This window comes from Pteronotus mesoamericanus, unplaced genomic scaffold (assembly GCF_021234165.1).
Source record: "Pteronotus mesoamericanus isolate MK-2021 breed Mesoamerican mustached bat unplaced genomic scaffold, CSHL_Meso_final scaffold_99, whole genome shotgun sequence".
Taxonomy (NCBI): domain Eukaryota; kingdom Metazoa; phylum Chordata; class Mammalia; order Chiroptera; family Mormoopidae; genus Pteronotus; species Pteronotus mesoamericanus.
Window position 1 is genome coordinate 8,965,977 of NW_026555330.1, and position 15,851 is coordinate 8,981,827.

At 49.2% G+C, this 15,851-nt stretch overlaps 1 protein-coding gene across 1 annotated transcript in view; it reads left to right on the forward strand.

Moving 5' to 3' along the window:
• Positions 1-15,851, forward strand: part of VAV3 (vav guanine nucleotide exchange factor 3) — a 270,926-nt gene that overhangs the window by 107,683 nt on the left and 147,392 nt on the right. The window contains exons 3-4 of the mRNA XM_054564899.1: positions 8,592-8,650; positions 10,839-10,904. Coding sequence (XP_054420874.1) covers positions 8,592-8,650; positions 10,839-10,904 — 125 coding nt within the window. The remainder of the gene's footprint in view (positions 1-8,591; positions 8,651-10,838; positions 10,905-15,851) is intronic.

The following is a 15,851-nucleotide window of genomic DNA, read 5'->3' on the forward strand; positions in this document are numbered from 1 at the left end:
CTCGGGAAGAGAAGGGTTACCGTGGGTGGCTGTATTGGTGCACAGTGTGGCCATTCTGTGTGTTTGGGGCCCACTCTCCCCTCACTGTGAATCCATTGCCTTTCTCACCATCCTTTCCCTCTTTGTCTGGACTTGCGCTGTGTGCTATGGTAGCCGCTAAACCACCTGTGGCTGCTGAGCACTTGAAATGTGCCTCATCTGAATTAGGTGAACTGTACCTGTAAGGTACACATCAGATATTGAAGATTTGTATGTTGATTGCACATTTTTTTTTAATCCTTGCCCGAGGATATTTTTTCATTGCTTTTTTTTTTTTTTTTTAATTTTAGAGAGAGGGGAAGGGAGAGAGAGAAATATTGATGTGAGAGAGAAGCTTCAGTTGGTTGCCTCCCGTACATGCCCAGACTGCAGATCACATGCATCTGGGCTGGGGAACAAACCCACAACCTAGGAATGTTCCCTGACTGGGAATGGAACCCACAACCGTTCGATGTACGGGATGATGCTCTAACCAACTGAGCCACACTGGCCAGGGCTGATTACATATTGAAATGATATTATTAAAGCTATTGAATTAAATAATATATATGCTTAAAATTAATTTCAGTTCTTTTTATTTTTTTTCCTATCATGGTTCCTTAGAATTTTACAATTTTGTGGCTCACATATTCCTTCTATTGGTCAGTGCTGGTCTAGAAACTCTGTCTCTTAACATCATAAAGAATTAGTTTATATGCTTTTTAATTGTCCAGGCACATGTGAAAATGAGCCCTTTTAAGCAATATGAAATGACCAACTTTCCCAAACTGGCCAGAACAAAGAGCCTTCCAAGGAATGTCGTTTTATCCCCCTAGTCCTGTGTAATTTCTGTTAGGTGATTGGAAATCTGAGAATAACTTGCAGACAATTCCGTGTTCTCCGTGAGCCGTCCTGGGGCCGGGACTTGAGACAGGCATCTCCAGGCCAGCAAAAAGGCACGTGTTCTCGACAGTCAGGCCCTGCCATTCCTGGGTTGCCCTTTTGTTCTCGGGGTCTACATTCTCCACCTTTAAAGTGGTAAGAGGTGTCTGGGCTTCCTTTAGGAATCAGAGGTCCATTTGCCAGAGAGTGACCTTGAACATGAGCTGGGTTTGGGCAGCGCTGACTTTGACCCAGCTCTATGATTTGTGGGCGACTTTGAACCTTCATTGTATTTCCCAAGCCCCTCGAGTCACAGAAAATCCCCCAGTCCACTTCAGACACACGAGCAGCCGCCCCTCTGGTCCGGAGTGTGTTCTGGCAAAGTGAGTTGTGTGAAAGCCACAGTGAGGTGATGGTGACCGCTGTGCTGGAGTCACTGCTGTTCCATCCAGTGAGTAATCTGTGTTCACCTGCAGGTCCACAATCCAAGTCCCATTCCTGGTAGTGAAGGTATTAAAACAGCCACACATTCTTTGTAGATGGTGTCTCTTTGGTAGACTGTGTTTCTATCTTCTGTGTAAAGGCAAGGAATGATGTGCACATATGATGACATTTTCAGAACTAAAGGATTTCTTTTATAGTTGTGTGCAAACTATTGAATTCTTTATTATTTGCCTACACAGTTCAACACATTCCCACAGATCAGGTTAAATTTAGGAGAAGCATGAGTATTTGAATTCCTTCTGACTTCTCACTACAGAATTGTGCTCCCTGATAGCTAACTCTGCACCGATGAATTCCAGGTTTCATCTGCTTTGGTATTTGGACCCAGAGGATGTTTAAAACAGCGAGTGAGAAGTTACTCACAGCCCCATTAACGTGGTGTGAGAAAATTAGCATTGCTGGTAGCAGCATGCTTTCTTCTGCCCACTCTTTAGTATGAAAGTGTTACTTGAAGCCCTTTCTGTGAATTGTAGTGATGTGATTTTTATTCCTAGTTACGCTTTCTGTGGGCAGTTCTGGAACCTGCCTGGGCACAGCAGGCCCCGTGGGCGGGTAGGGCTGTGGGGTAGACGTGCGGACAGCAGACACCTGGGATGGAAGAGTTTTGCGCGTGCTCTTTAATAGTCACGTCTCTGCATGAGGGGTAACGTTTAAGAATTTCAAGGGGACAGTTTGTCTCCTATGGGTGCGGTCTGATTGACAGGTGTGAAATGTCATACAGCCTGTGTGGTGGCCCAGCCAAAGGTGGACGCGAAGGGAGAGGGACGAGCGGTGTGGAGAGAAATTGGAAGCCGTCCCGGTGACTGAGGCAGGAGCCAGAGGGCCTGGACCAAGGCAGGCGGGGGAGAGAGGGGCGGGCCGAGACAGAGGTCAGAGGGCGGGCTGGCAGGGTTTAGGCCTGGGGCGTGAAGGGCAAGTGCAGGACAGAAAGTTTCCCCAGTGTCTAGCCTGATGAGGGAGAGTGAGATTGGGGCTGGGGGGCGTAGGAGGAGCAGCTTGGCTGAAAGATGCTTTGCTGGGGTCTCCGGAGGCAGGGTGCCGGCGGGGGGCGGGGGTGGGGGGAAGGCAGGGCCGCAAGGCCGCAGCGCTGCGGAAGAGCCCCCGGGACAAATGCCCGTCTGTTTGGTTTAGAAAGAAATTTGCTTAATGACCTCATCTCTTAGAGCTTGACAAATACCCACTGTAAACCAAACTGGAAAAATGTTATTCAGGAAATGGCAGCTCCGAAGCTTCTCAGGCACTGAAGTGGCCATAAATCTGCTTAGAAAGTGTCCTCCCTGGCGTTGGAGGCGTGGTGGGGCGGGGCCAGCGGACCGCAATTCTTGCCCATCGGGCCTCTGTGGGCAGATAAACCTGCAGACAAACAAAGAGTCTGGAAAATTTCCCATCGCCCTTCGAGATGCAGCCAGAATGACCTCTTCTTAAAAGCCGTTTGAGCCTCCCCTGCTCTGTCCTGCAGGCTGAGGGACAGTTGGCCTTGCTCTCTCTTCTGGGCTCTATTGCTTTGCAATACGAGGCCTGGGTTTTTACTTACCACCCTTGTGGTCTCTCCCAGGTCATAGTGGGGTTTTTGAGAGCAGGAAATGCATATGATTTCACTTTGGCCACTTTACTAATGATGATGATGATGATAGTCACGATGGTGACAATGGTGGCATTAGGAAATAGCAGAAGTATGGCTCATTCTTCTATGCATCTAATATACACAGATTCATCTATCTATTTCATCCATCCATCCAATCTTGGCTTAATTTGTCTTCACAATAAACTTGGGTGATAGATGATGATTTTATCTTCATTTTGTTGGCAGGGAAAGCAAGGCACAGAACACCTACTTAACCCAGCTAGTGAGGGGTGGAGCTGGGATTCGAACCCAGAACATCGGAGCCTCAAGCTTGCTCTCCTAGGCAGTCTAGTCTGTAACTTTGCCAAGAGGACGCTGGTGTTCTCTGTAGGGCTTTACTTTTGAAGTCTCAAAAATAAGACGTATAGACTAATACTTGCATTTAGGACCATTTTCAGGGCCTGCGCAGCAATAATTGGGACCCTTTTCACCTGCATAGGCAGTCTACTTGGGAACAACGGAGAGTCATTCCCCATGGTCCATAGCCTCTTGATAGAGAAGTAACATTTTGTTTGCGGTCTCTGCGCTTTGCTTTGCCTGTGGAGGGGGTGCAGGGGATGATTTTCCAACAGCATCCTACAGTATTCAGAATAGCAACCAGGTGTTTCAGGAAAGATCTTAAAACACGTGTCTAGAAAGGACACAAAGCTGCGATGTATCCTAATGGGATAATTTACTCTGTGAAATTCGAGTTGCAAAGAGAAGGAAGATAATGAGCTCTGCCGATTTCCTGGGAGAGGTAAGGTGAAATGATGGTCAGTCTGAACCTCGCCCTCTGGCTGGGTTTAGAATTAGGTCTCACTGCCAGAGAACTAATCCGGCGTCGGGGTGCCAGGGGTGCCCCCGGGTCTCTGGGCCGCCTCTGCCTTGCCCTGACCTCGGCTGCAGGCCTGTCCTTCTGTTTGAATCACTCAGCCCAGCACCCCGGACCCACACCTCACCCACGTCCACCCTCCGGGGCCCAGGCCTTTCCTCCGCGACCCACAGGGCACCTGCTCCGCGCCTGTGGGTCTGTGATGCAGAGTCCCTGCCCCAGCGGCACCTGCCAGGCGGTCACGTCGTGCTCTGGGGCTTCCGTGCGGCAGGCCCTTCTTGGACTGCGAAGCTGAACTTGAACTTGGGGCTCAAGCCTGCAGCCCCCTGGGGGCCCCCTGAGTTCCTGGGGAAGCGAGTCTTACGGGGAGCTCCTACCCAGCCCAGCTCCCTGTTCAAGAACCTTTCCACTGGGTCAGGGAGAGGACCGGGGGGCACAAATCCTCAGGGAGCCCGCGCTTTTGGGTGGACCTGTGTGCCGGGCCCACGGTTCCCTCCTGTTGTTCTCTCTGGCCCCGGCTCCTTTCACTCAAGACCTTCGAAGTAGCCATAACATGCAGCTCCTGCATGGCGGGCTTGTTTTAATTACAGTTTACAGCCTCAGCTCCGCTGTGCTAGATAAGCTGCAGTGAGAATTGACCAGAAGGTCTCATGAAGTGCGGAGTTGAAACGGGCGGCTTTGAGCATCATGTACAGTGTAGCCATTTTGTTGCAGAAAACTTCTTTCCTGGTGTTTAGACCAGGGGGGAGGGTAAAAACAAAACAAAGAGATGAAACTCAATAAAAATGGTCATTAGGGTGAAAACATTTAATCGGGGAGAAGCATCTTGCTGCTGTGTTATCTTTGGTTTGAAGAGAGAGGCAACTCTGTCTCATACTTACTGTTTAATTTGTGCACGGGCCCCTTTTGCAATTATTCACTCATTCCCCACTGATGCCAGGCTAAGCCGTTTACAAAGCTTTGCACGGCAGTTCCTAATCTTCACAACGGTTTCTACAAGGTAAGTATTAGTCATTCATTTGTTTGAGCAACAAATATCTGCGTGTTAAGTGGTTGTCATGAGCCTGGCTTTGTACTTGGGGAAGGGGATAGAACAATAAAGGAGCAATTTGATTTCCCTGCCCATAAGATATTTTCCATTGTCAGATGGGGAAAGACAGACAGACAAACAGGTCATCAGAAAGCCTTGTTACGTTCTTACAGACTCTTTGGGGGCCGAGAAATTCGAAGAGCAATGGCCACGCCTTTTGTTCTAGTCATCCCACCTAAGAACCTTTCCTGCAGAAACGCCTGCACATGACTGAGAAGCTCGTGGGCAAGGACGGTAATCACAGCATTACTCTGGTGGCAGAATGTTGAAAGGCTCATTGGTAGGAGAATGGTTGAATGGTTGTGTTACACACGTGAAATGTTATACAACATTAAAATGAACAAAGGAGATCTCTGCGTGTTGACACAGCTGCCTGTGACATACCGTTAAATGAAAAGAAGCATGTTGTCGAAAAATCTACGAGGAACACATTACCTGAAATAGTAAGTGTAAAGAAACAGAAGGACTCTGCAGAGGTCACATGCGGCGCTTAGCTCTGGTCTTCTTTCGGCAGAGGGTGGGAGAGGTTGGGGCGGGGGCGGGGGGCAACGCTTATGTGTTACCGTATTGATTCATCTTGACAAAATAACCATGAGTCCCTTTGAAATATTTTAAACAGCAAATAAAAGGTGACAAGTGCTAGGGCAGAGTGATGTGCAGAGTCCCCTGCGGACACAAAGGACCCAGACTGGAGGAGGGAGGCAGAGAAGGCTCTGGAGGAGGGGCGGCGTGGTGAGCTCAGGATCTACCTGGTCGGCCACAGGGAGGGGCCCAGAGGGGCTGAGGGCTTCCTGCTGGGAGACCCCCGGAGGCTTTCCGGTGGTTGGTGGCGGGGAGCTGGCCGCCTCCACTGCTCTAACCGCGGGCCCAGACTGTCCTGGGTTCTCCTTCCCTCTGCAGGGCCCAGCCACTGTGCTGACCACTTCTCACCTGTCGCCTCTCTCTCTCTCCAGCCACCGCCTCAGCTCAGGCTTCCTATTTCTCACCTGGACGATTGCCAGCACCCCCTCGCGCATCTCCTGGGGCCTGGTCTGCACCCCAGATCCTCCCACCGAGCCTGCCCTTCGCTTTGCTGAGTGATCTTCTAAAAATGCAGTTTTGACCCTGCTACCCTCCTTCTCAAGCATTTCCCATGATCCTTCGTAGTGTCTGGAGTCCAATCCACCTTTCTAAGGCGCAGGGCAGTCCTGCCCACCTCTCCTCCTTCCTTCCACGCTAATTCTTATTTATGTCATCCAGGACCGTTGTCATTTCTTTACAGATGTCACTGTTCTTATCCCACAAGAGATAGACATAGGTAAAGAGAGGAAATCTGGGATGTGGGTTTAGTAGTTGGTTGCTGGCCTATTGCCTTGCAAATATTCTGACTACTTACCGGCCTTTCTGGGAGTTACGTCCATAATTTCATCTTGTTTTGAGGTGAATTTAGAAATGAATGTATTTCAGGGAAAAGAGTCTTCCCACCGTCTTTGGGGATATTCTGTAAATGTTCTTGCATAGGTGTTTCGGACAGCAGGTCCGCCTCCACGCTGGGGACCGGAGGGTCTCGCGCCGATGTACGTACTTGTCTCTTCCAAATCCGGATCACTCCACCTTTGCGGAACACACTCTATTCTACAAACGCCCCGTCAACTAAACAGCCTCTGTTTGCTTTGGCTAAACTTACAGGTAATGGATAGGTTCCATGGATGACCAGACCGACACGGAACCAAGACAGAGTCCTCGGAGAGGGCTCCGCTAGGACACGCTACGTGTCATCTTTCCGTCCTCCCCTGCTCTGAATTTGTGTCTTCGTTATTTTTGTATTACTAAAAAGCGATGAGTGCTCCTTTTAAAGAAATAACAGGAGTTCCTTTCAGCTTCTTGATTGTCAGAAATGTTTGTACTTTATAAAGTCATTCAGTGCAGGAGGAAAGTAAGATAGTACTATTGTCTGGCTCCATCTGGTGGACGATGATATGAAAAAAGATCAAACTAGTCTTTTGTCGGGGAGCAGGGGGAGCGGATTGTGACTACTTCAGGTTATTGGTAGCAAAAGGAACAGGAAAGGCATTCTTGTCTTGTAGATGCATGATCATTGTTACCAAAAATCTCCCCAGGGAATAAAATACATTTCTGTGAAAGTAAACAATAGTAATAGTAAAATACATAGCAATACTATTTGTCTTGTGATTGGGTGCTGAGTGTCCAGCAGGAGCAGGGGCAGAATTCACGCCCAGCTTTAAACCGGTGCCACGTCGGCATAAGGCTCGTGCAAAACTCCAGCAACCTAGTAATTCAGGATTCCAAATGCTACTTCACAGGTTATTCCAGAACCTTCCGAAAGCTAGACTTTTCACTCAATGATGCATAATCTTGGGATTTTAGCACATGACAATCTTTATCTTAAATCAGTTTATTTTGATACCCTTATTATTTATGTGTAATCTTCTGATTTTACAGATTCCCTGCAGTTGCTTTATCTTTATTATGGGAAATTAACTGATACTCAAGTTTTACCTCGGTGGTTCTGTCTTGCTTTTACATCTAATGTTGAACAGGCCAAACTAGGAAGACAATGCATAAAGGCTTTCAAGTAAATTTTATTTGTATGGAATGCTAATTTTATTTTTTATGATAATAAAAGTTCACCTTTATTCAATTAAGCATTTGGGTGGGCATTGTGGTCTTCCCATCATTTTACAATGTTCTTTTCTTCATTGTGGTTTATGTTTGTAATGCAAAAAGTACACGTGATTTTCTCACTAAGTCTTTCAAGGAGATGCTCTTAGATGTAAGAGTAGGGAGGAGGGTCAAAGTTTAAGATACTAATGCTGCAATCACAGCGGGTACATCTTCTTAAGGAGCCTTTGAAACAGGTACAGATAAGCAAGGGTAATTTGAGAAACTCCTTTTCCTGAAAACACTCAGAATAAGATAATTTTCTTAGAGTTGGAGATTTTTGAGAATAGTTACCATTGAAATATTTTACCTGTGTTATCCTCTTAATCCTTACAATAATCTAATGACTATTAATAACCTATTACTGTATGCCACATCCGGATGAAAAAACTGAAGCCCTGAGAAGTGAAGTAGTTTGTCCAAGATTATATGGTTAATAAGTGCTAAAGCTGGGATTCGAACCCATGTGGTCTGGCTCAAGAGCCCACACACTAAGTCACTTTGCTCTCTGGTGGAACTTTCTGTGATTATGGAAATGTTTGATGTCTGTGTGGCTCTTGAGCACTTGAAGTGTGACCAGTACAAGTTAGGAACTTTTGTTTTTAAAATTTTAATCAACATAAATTTACATAGCCTCCTATGGCTAGTGACTCCTGTTTTGGACAGTCTAGCTTTACAGGATCTTTGAGATTCTGTGCAAGCAGAGATGCAAGACCTTTAGGATTACCTGGTCTAACTCCTTGTTTTACTGCTAAGGAAAATGCACGCCACATGGGTTAGTGATCTTAGAGTCGGAAAGCTATACAAAGGCACAAGAGAATAACCCAGGTGTTTATACTGTCCAGGCGCCGCTCTTCCCATTCTGCATCCCTTTGGCACCTGCAAATATTACATTTCTGCTGCCATTGTTAATGTCAGATTGTAAAACTACTGTTTTGGGGAAAAACACTTATCCTTTCTGAAATACATGTTCAATGAATGCTTCCCTCTTTTCTCAGGTGATAGAAACATTATCACGACTCTCTCGAACACCTATAGCGTTGGCCACAGGCATCAGGTAAGCTTGTTTCTCTGTGGTTCATGTTCAGTGTAACAATTGCTTATTGAACTGTTACTGTTTGCAAAGCATGTTGCATACCAGGACTGCACCTCATTCATACAGGCTGCCATGTCGTATATAGGTGCTCATTTGAAACTCACTGAGTAGGTAAAAACTTACTCATAGAGTTGAGTGAGACACATTGGCTGAACATTATTCCCATTTTACTGATAACTATCACTGATACGGTTCTTTTTTAAAAACTTCCTCCAACATTTCTATACATGTGATTCATCAAGCAAACACACATGCTTAAGTATTTTAAAAGACATTATAATACATTTATTTCCTGTAGACTATAATAATAACTCACAACTTTGGGAGTTTAAGAAATAATCAGACAAATAATGATGTAGGTACAAGGATTTGTATTGAATGCTTGGTACTAAACGAAGAACTTGGAAGTGAATTAGTTAAATGTATTCTGCCGTCTCCAGGCAACGAAGTGTTATGCAGTCAGAAAGCATAGACAGACAGGTGTGGATGGCACGTTGGGCTTTTTCTGCATAACATACTACATGCTTAAGTGAGATCAGGTAGAAAGGTGTCTTATTAATAACATCAGACATAAAGAAAAACAATTTCAGCGGCCACATAGCCAGCCTGCGTGGTGACGGAGCGGATTTTGCTTTTTGCCTCCTTTCCCCAGAGCTCCAGTCGCCAGGGCTGTGCCCCGAGTGTCTCCCTCTGCTGCTTCCTTCTTTCCGTGTGCAGTTCACGTCCAGACTCCGAGGAAGAGGGTCCGAGCGTGCCTTACAGGGCTGAGCAGCCCTGTCCCTGCACACGCGCGGCGAGCTCAGGGAGGACACCCTGCAGACCCTTTCTCAGAAATGGGCTGCGAGCGTAGCAGCTTTACACAGAAGTAGTCTGTAGGCAGGACAAATATCCAATGCCTTGCAATTTGCCCTTTAATACATAACATATACTTTCCATGCTAGTATATGATATGTTGTTATATGTAAACATCAGATTTTGAAAGAGCATGATTCTAGATTTGGGTATTTATGTATTTTTGATTCTGAAAGAATATACATCAGAAGAATTTTTTTCCTTTTTAATCATTCTTATCTATATTTTCAAAATTTCCTGCAGTGGACCTTTATTGGTATAAGAGCCTACATTTATTTTTTAAAAGATTTTGAAACATTGGCATTTCTGACACATTTTAATTTACTTGAAAAAAATGTGGACTTTGCAAATGCCTTAAGTATTAATCCATAAACTAAGGTGAAAAATCTGCTTTTTCTATTAAATATAATTATTTCATAATTATCCAGTGCTTATTTGTTATTTTGATAGACCCTCTTGTTTTTGTGAAACATGACATGCTGGCTGCATGTAAAAAAAGAGTAAAACTTTGGCACTGTACTATACTTACTGTGATTCTGTTAGACATAACTTACCGCATTATGTGAGGGTTACAGAAACCCTCACAGGAGCATGAGGCACACAGGGATGCCTGTGGCTGGGAACAGGGGATCAGTTAACACGATTTTCTTTGACCAGGGGGCAGAGAAAACCCCCTACTCTCCCTGTGGTCCTGTTGATTCATTTATCCAGTAATTGAAAATAAAACACGTAACTTAAATACCTGAAAGACTAAGTAAAAAAAGTAGATCAGAGTTAATAATCATATCTATGTCAATAATCAAATATATATATATATGTATATATACACACACACACACACACACACACACACATATACATGGCACGGCATTTTTGTCTTCTAATAGTTTTCATGATTAGGTTGTTACCCAGTTATTTGTCCACGGTGCTTGTTGCCCCCTTACTTGCCAGTCGGAGTGGACTCCACAGTGAGAAGAGCTGGTGCAGAGGCAAGGCCTGCTCTGTGGAGGGGAGGGGGCTGCGGGGCCGTGAGGCGAGCCCTCAGGCCTGTGGCTGGCGGGCATCCGCCGAGCACGCAGCAGGCCCACAGCTCTCAGAGGACTGTGCCCACCTGCAGAAATGCGGCCGGCGACAGGGACAGCAGATGCCGTGGCCTCCCTGGGGGACAGGCGCGGCATCAGACACCGAGGCTGGTCTGAGCACGCTGGCAGCAGACGGGCCGACACGTCTCACGCGAGGTGAATGCCCTGCCCAGACATTGCTTTTCACCCTTGGTTTTCTCTTCCCTCCCTCGCAGGCCCTTCCCGACAGAGGAAAGTGTCAACGATGACGACATCTACAAAGCCCTCCCCGACTTAATCGAGTACGTTGAGGCTTTCCGGCAATGTTTTGTGGATGGTGACGGTGGCTGCTGAAATAGCTCTGTGGGATGGGGTGGGGGGAGGAAGTGGCCTCAGGATGAAGGCATATAAGGGTCTGCCTGAGGCTCATGGTGGAAAGTGTCACGAAAAAACGCACCCCAAATGGCGTTTGGTTGCTGTTCCGTGACCCACGGTGCATGAGTCTCTGGGGCGAGTCAAGGGGCATCCTGCCGTGACGTAAAACCTGGAGTCTCTCAAAGACATGGAGAGGCCGTAGAGAAAAGGGGAATCAGACACTCGAGGAACAATGCGGTGGTGGATGGACTCAAGTCTGGGAGCTGTGGGACAGGCGGTGCGTGCTCTGGCAGTTCACGGACGGGCGAAATTGTGTGGGCTGATGTTATCCGGGGATGTGTCCTCGGATGGCGCTTATCTGAACTGAGACTCCTTCAGGGCTTTATTATTTATTTATTTATTTAAGATGTTATTTATTTATTTTTAGACAGAGAGGGAGGGAAGGAGAACGAGAGGGAGAGAAATAGCAATGTGTGGTTGCCTCTCATGCGCCCCCTGTTGGAGATCAGGCCCGCAACCCAGGCACGTGCCCTGACTGGGAATCGAACTGGCAATCCTTTGGTTCGCAGGCCAGCCCTCAGTCCGCTGAGCCACACCAGCCAGGGCTTGGGCTTTATTATTTAATAGTCAGGAGAGGCCAAAGGACCTGGCAGCTGATCATTATCTGTTGACGGAGTGACTCATGCAGATGACAAATAAAAACAGAACACGATCCTCACTCGTCCAGGAGCCAGTGACAGAGATCAGGCATATGTGCAGAGAATTGTGATCAGAAATAGATTATGCTCCAAGAGAGGTTCAGATCCTGTGCAGGTTCATCCACCTTTCTGCCCTGATACATCAACACGCTGAGCTGTCTTGCTGTAGGACCTTTATACTTGCTGTTCTTTCTGCCCGTGTGGCTGACCCCTTGTCATCCGAGTCTTTGCTCAGATGACCCTCGACAGTGAGGCCTTCCTGGTGCCCCCGTCCAGAGCGGCCCCCACGCCTCTGCGTTTTCACGGCGCTCATCCCTGCCTGAGACAGTCTCTGTTTGCTTCCATTGTCTGTCTCCTCACTGGGTCAACTTGGTGAGGTAAGGACTTGACCTTGTTCTTGGCTGTCTTCCTAGCACTTCCTCTAGTGTCTGGTGTGTAGTAGGTCTGCAGGAAATATTTCTTTTCGGAACAAATAAGCCAAAGCTGCATGAAGCACCTCCTATTTGCCAGGCGTTATGCTTCTGGTCGGAGCTATTGAGTCAGTGCATAGGGCTTATAACGTGCCCATTTCATGTTGACCATGATCCATGCATGGATCTCGTGTGATTCCACATGATGACGTTGTTACTGGTACCATCACAACTTACAAACTGAACCTGGAAAAGCTAAGTAACTTGCTGAAGGTCATGTTGTTAGTAAGTAGTCGTCTTTGGACTTGAACGAGATAGTCCTCATTCCGGAACGGGGGCCCTTACTCGCTGTGTGTTGACTCCCAATTCGCCCCTCTGAGGACTGTCAGTGGGGAGCGGGGGAGCAGGGGGCTGACGGAGCCACCACGTGGCCAGCAGCTCTGCCCAGGGCAGATGGCATCTGGAGGGTCCTTGAAGTCGTACATGTTAAATGTGTACTAAGAATAGCTTCTTTTCCCTTCTTCAGATCTCCGAGAACTCGCTAATCTTAAGCCGGATAGTGGCGAATTGTCTCATTGAATTGGCTACTCTCTTCCTAAAGGGACTGTAGGATTCCTGGCCGCATACATTCCTCAGAGTATTGGAAGGAACGTATCTTTTCTAGTGCTATGATGACGTTCTTTCTTAAACCCTCCGGTGTCACATATCCCTAATTTTTATAGTTTTCCCACATCTTGATCTGTGGATATCCGATAAATCAGCGAGCTCGCGTTCCTAGCTAAGTATGGAGGAAACGTGGGCTCCTGCTGCGGCCGTTCTGAGATGCCAGCTCCTGCTCTGAGGGGTGCGGTCCGCTCCAGCGGTGCACGTGGCGGCCGGGCGGTCCGGTTGTGGTGTTAGTCACGCCCGTGCGGGCTTCCGAGTTTGCTCTGACAGCTTGGTTTTCAGTCTTAGCTTTGTTACGATTTCTGCGGGCTCATGAACTCTAACTTCCAGGGGTGAGTTGCCCACAGGGAAACCCCGGGAACCAACATGGGCCTGCGCCCCACTGCGGAGAGAACCCCTGTCGCCTTGCAGGGAGGGGAGCAGAGGCAGGAAAGAGGCGGAGCGTGGCTGCGTTGGGTAGCTTCTCTCAGGTCGGGGGTCAGCCACGCCCATGTATAGGCGGCCTGGACACAGCAAGACACACGGAGATTTATTGACCACGTGAAGAATCACAGCTCAGCCCTTCCCCGCTGCTTTATTTTACACAGATCACAAATTACTGACCAAACCGTTGGCGACCAAAACAGCTTTAGCACAGGGTTGAATAAGGAAACCTAGACTGTTCTAGCACAGCCTCTGTGTGCGTGACTCCTACATTTCTTAGAGAAAATCTGTGAGCATTTATATGTGATGTTTCTCTACCCTCATGGGAAATAGTGAGAAGCAGGACTTCTTCAGCAAGATGAGGCGTCTTTTGGCAGGGGCGCTGGTGGGGGTGGGTGTTTAGAGGGTCACAGGCAGCACAGCGGAGATGGGACACCACCCGCAGGAACGGGTTTCACAGCCTGTCTTCCTTCCCCAGGGTCCCCTTCGATGGTCCTTCGCCGTTCCTTCCCTCAGGCAGCCCCCTCCTGAACTCAGCAGACTTTCCTGGGCTTTGATGGGTTGTGGGAAGGGCTCCGACCACTTTAACTGTTCTCCAGCTACGCTGCCTGCCTGTGCCCTTCGGGGCAGAAGTTCTGGAACGGCCAACACGACCGCCCACCTCCCCAGCTTTCCAACAGAGAAAGCTGGGGGGCACGCTGCCCTCCCCTCCCCTCTCTCCCTGGTTCGCCTGGGTCACCCAGCCGGGCTGACGGGCGACGCTGTGTCCTGAGGCTGTCTGTCCTCGCCTGGTCGTGGCTCTCAGTCTCTCTCCCGCACAGCCTTCCATCTCCGGGCCCCTGGGCGTCCCTGCCTGTGCCCTCGCCCCCTGCACACGGCCTTCTGTGACCCCCGTCGATTCCCCCGGTACAGGGGAGGCCCAGCTCCCGCCGTGCAAGGCGCTGCTCAGTGTGGGTTCAGCTCTGCCTTCCGGGGCCCTCCACTCGCCTGGTCACACCAGAGGGGACGCCCCTCCTCACGTAGCCAGGCTCTTCAGGCCTCTCTGTCTCCGCGGGCATCGGGGTCCTTGCTCTGGAATGCGCATCGCCCCCCGTGTCAGCGCGCCCCCTCCGAGGGCAGAAACTGCGCCTGCCTCCTCTGCAGCCGCAGCTGTGGAACCTGGGGTTCACTCCGCAAATGCCTGTTGAATAAACTGATGCCTACATCCAGACGCGGTGTCTTTGGGAAGCTGCCCCTGACCGCCCAGGCAGGGTTTTCCTCCCTCCCCGCTCGGCCCGCAGGCCACGCTCAGCCCGTGCCGCGCAGACGGAGCCGTGTACCGCGGGCTGTTCACACCGGGCCACGGCGGCGTCCTTGAATCTGCTCGGCCCGGGCGTGCTTGGCACTGCAGAGTCCGCACGCAGGAGGTCCTGAGGAATGTCTGTTGGGCGGGGGTGGGTGGACAGGTGCACAGGTGCACAGGTAACCCTGGAGCGCGTTTTCCTCTGAGCAGAGTCCTCTGAACGTCTCTTTCCAGCAGCCGCTCCCCTAACACCTCTGCCCGTTCCTCCTGCTGTCCGACAGTCCGTGTCTGTCCAGCGTCTCCAGAGAACCCTCCCTGCGAAGCACAGACAACCATGTGGATGCCTCTGCTTTGAAATGTGCTCCCGGCTGCACGTGGCATTCACAGTTCCAGTGTCTGTATTTTTGTACCTGTCCGTTTATCACGCTCTGTGCGCACGGGCCCCAGCGAGGTGCTGAGGCCTGGCAGTGTTGAAGGAGCGCATTTCTTTTTTAGAGAGATGCGAAGGCTTCTGAAATATCTAAACTTATGAATCTCAGTTCTTTGGCATCATCGGTGAATAGAAGCTATTGACAGAAATCTTGAGCTGAAAGGAGGCGCTTAAGGAGAACATGGGACGGGTGGGAACGGCATTTCCTACTTCTTTTTTTTCATCCTCACCGAGGACGTGTTCTCTCATTGCTTTTAGAGAGAGAGAGGGAGGGAGGGAGAAAGGGAGAGAGATGCCAATCGTTCGCCTCCCGTGGGTGCCCCAGCCAGGGGTCGAAGCTGCAACCTTCTGGTGCGTGGAACGATGCTCCAGCCACCTGCGCCACGCAGGCCGGCGCCGCGCTTCCTACTCTGACCGAATGGGTTTACAGTCTCATGTGAGGGGCTTAGGGAAGATGTGTCAGTCAGATGCTGGGCAAGTGCCCGGGGAAGCTTTAAAGGCAGGGATTATTTTCAACGGCCAAGAGACCAGGGAGAGATGTGAAATGGCTTTTAAAACTGCCTTGCAGCCTCGGGACCATCCCTTTAAACAAAATACAAGTAAAACAGATAAAAGCGGGACCTGGCTCAGGCGGGACCTGTGGCTGCCGTCTGAAGGGAACTGGAAATCCACCGCAGGAGATGTTGGCCCTGATAGCCCTGCAGAACCCGATGCTTTTAAAAGACTGTTTGTAACGTATTAGAGCCTCTGAAGCCTCCCCCTTCTCCATGTTATACCCATGGGTAGAGTGAGTGAAGCATTCAGAGCGTGAGGCTGTCTCTTTTAGGTCCTGGGCCTGCTGTTGACTAGCTGTGTTGTCGTGGGCACGTCCGATGCCGTTTTGTTCTCTCACAGTCTTCATCTCGATAGCGGACCCCTAAGAACGTCCGCCTGGGCCCGGGGGCGCTCGGTGGGGAATGTCTGCA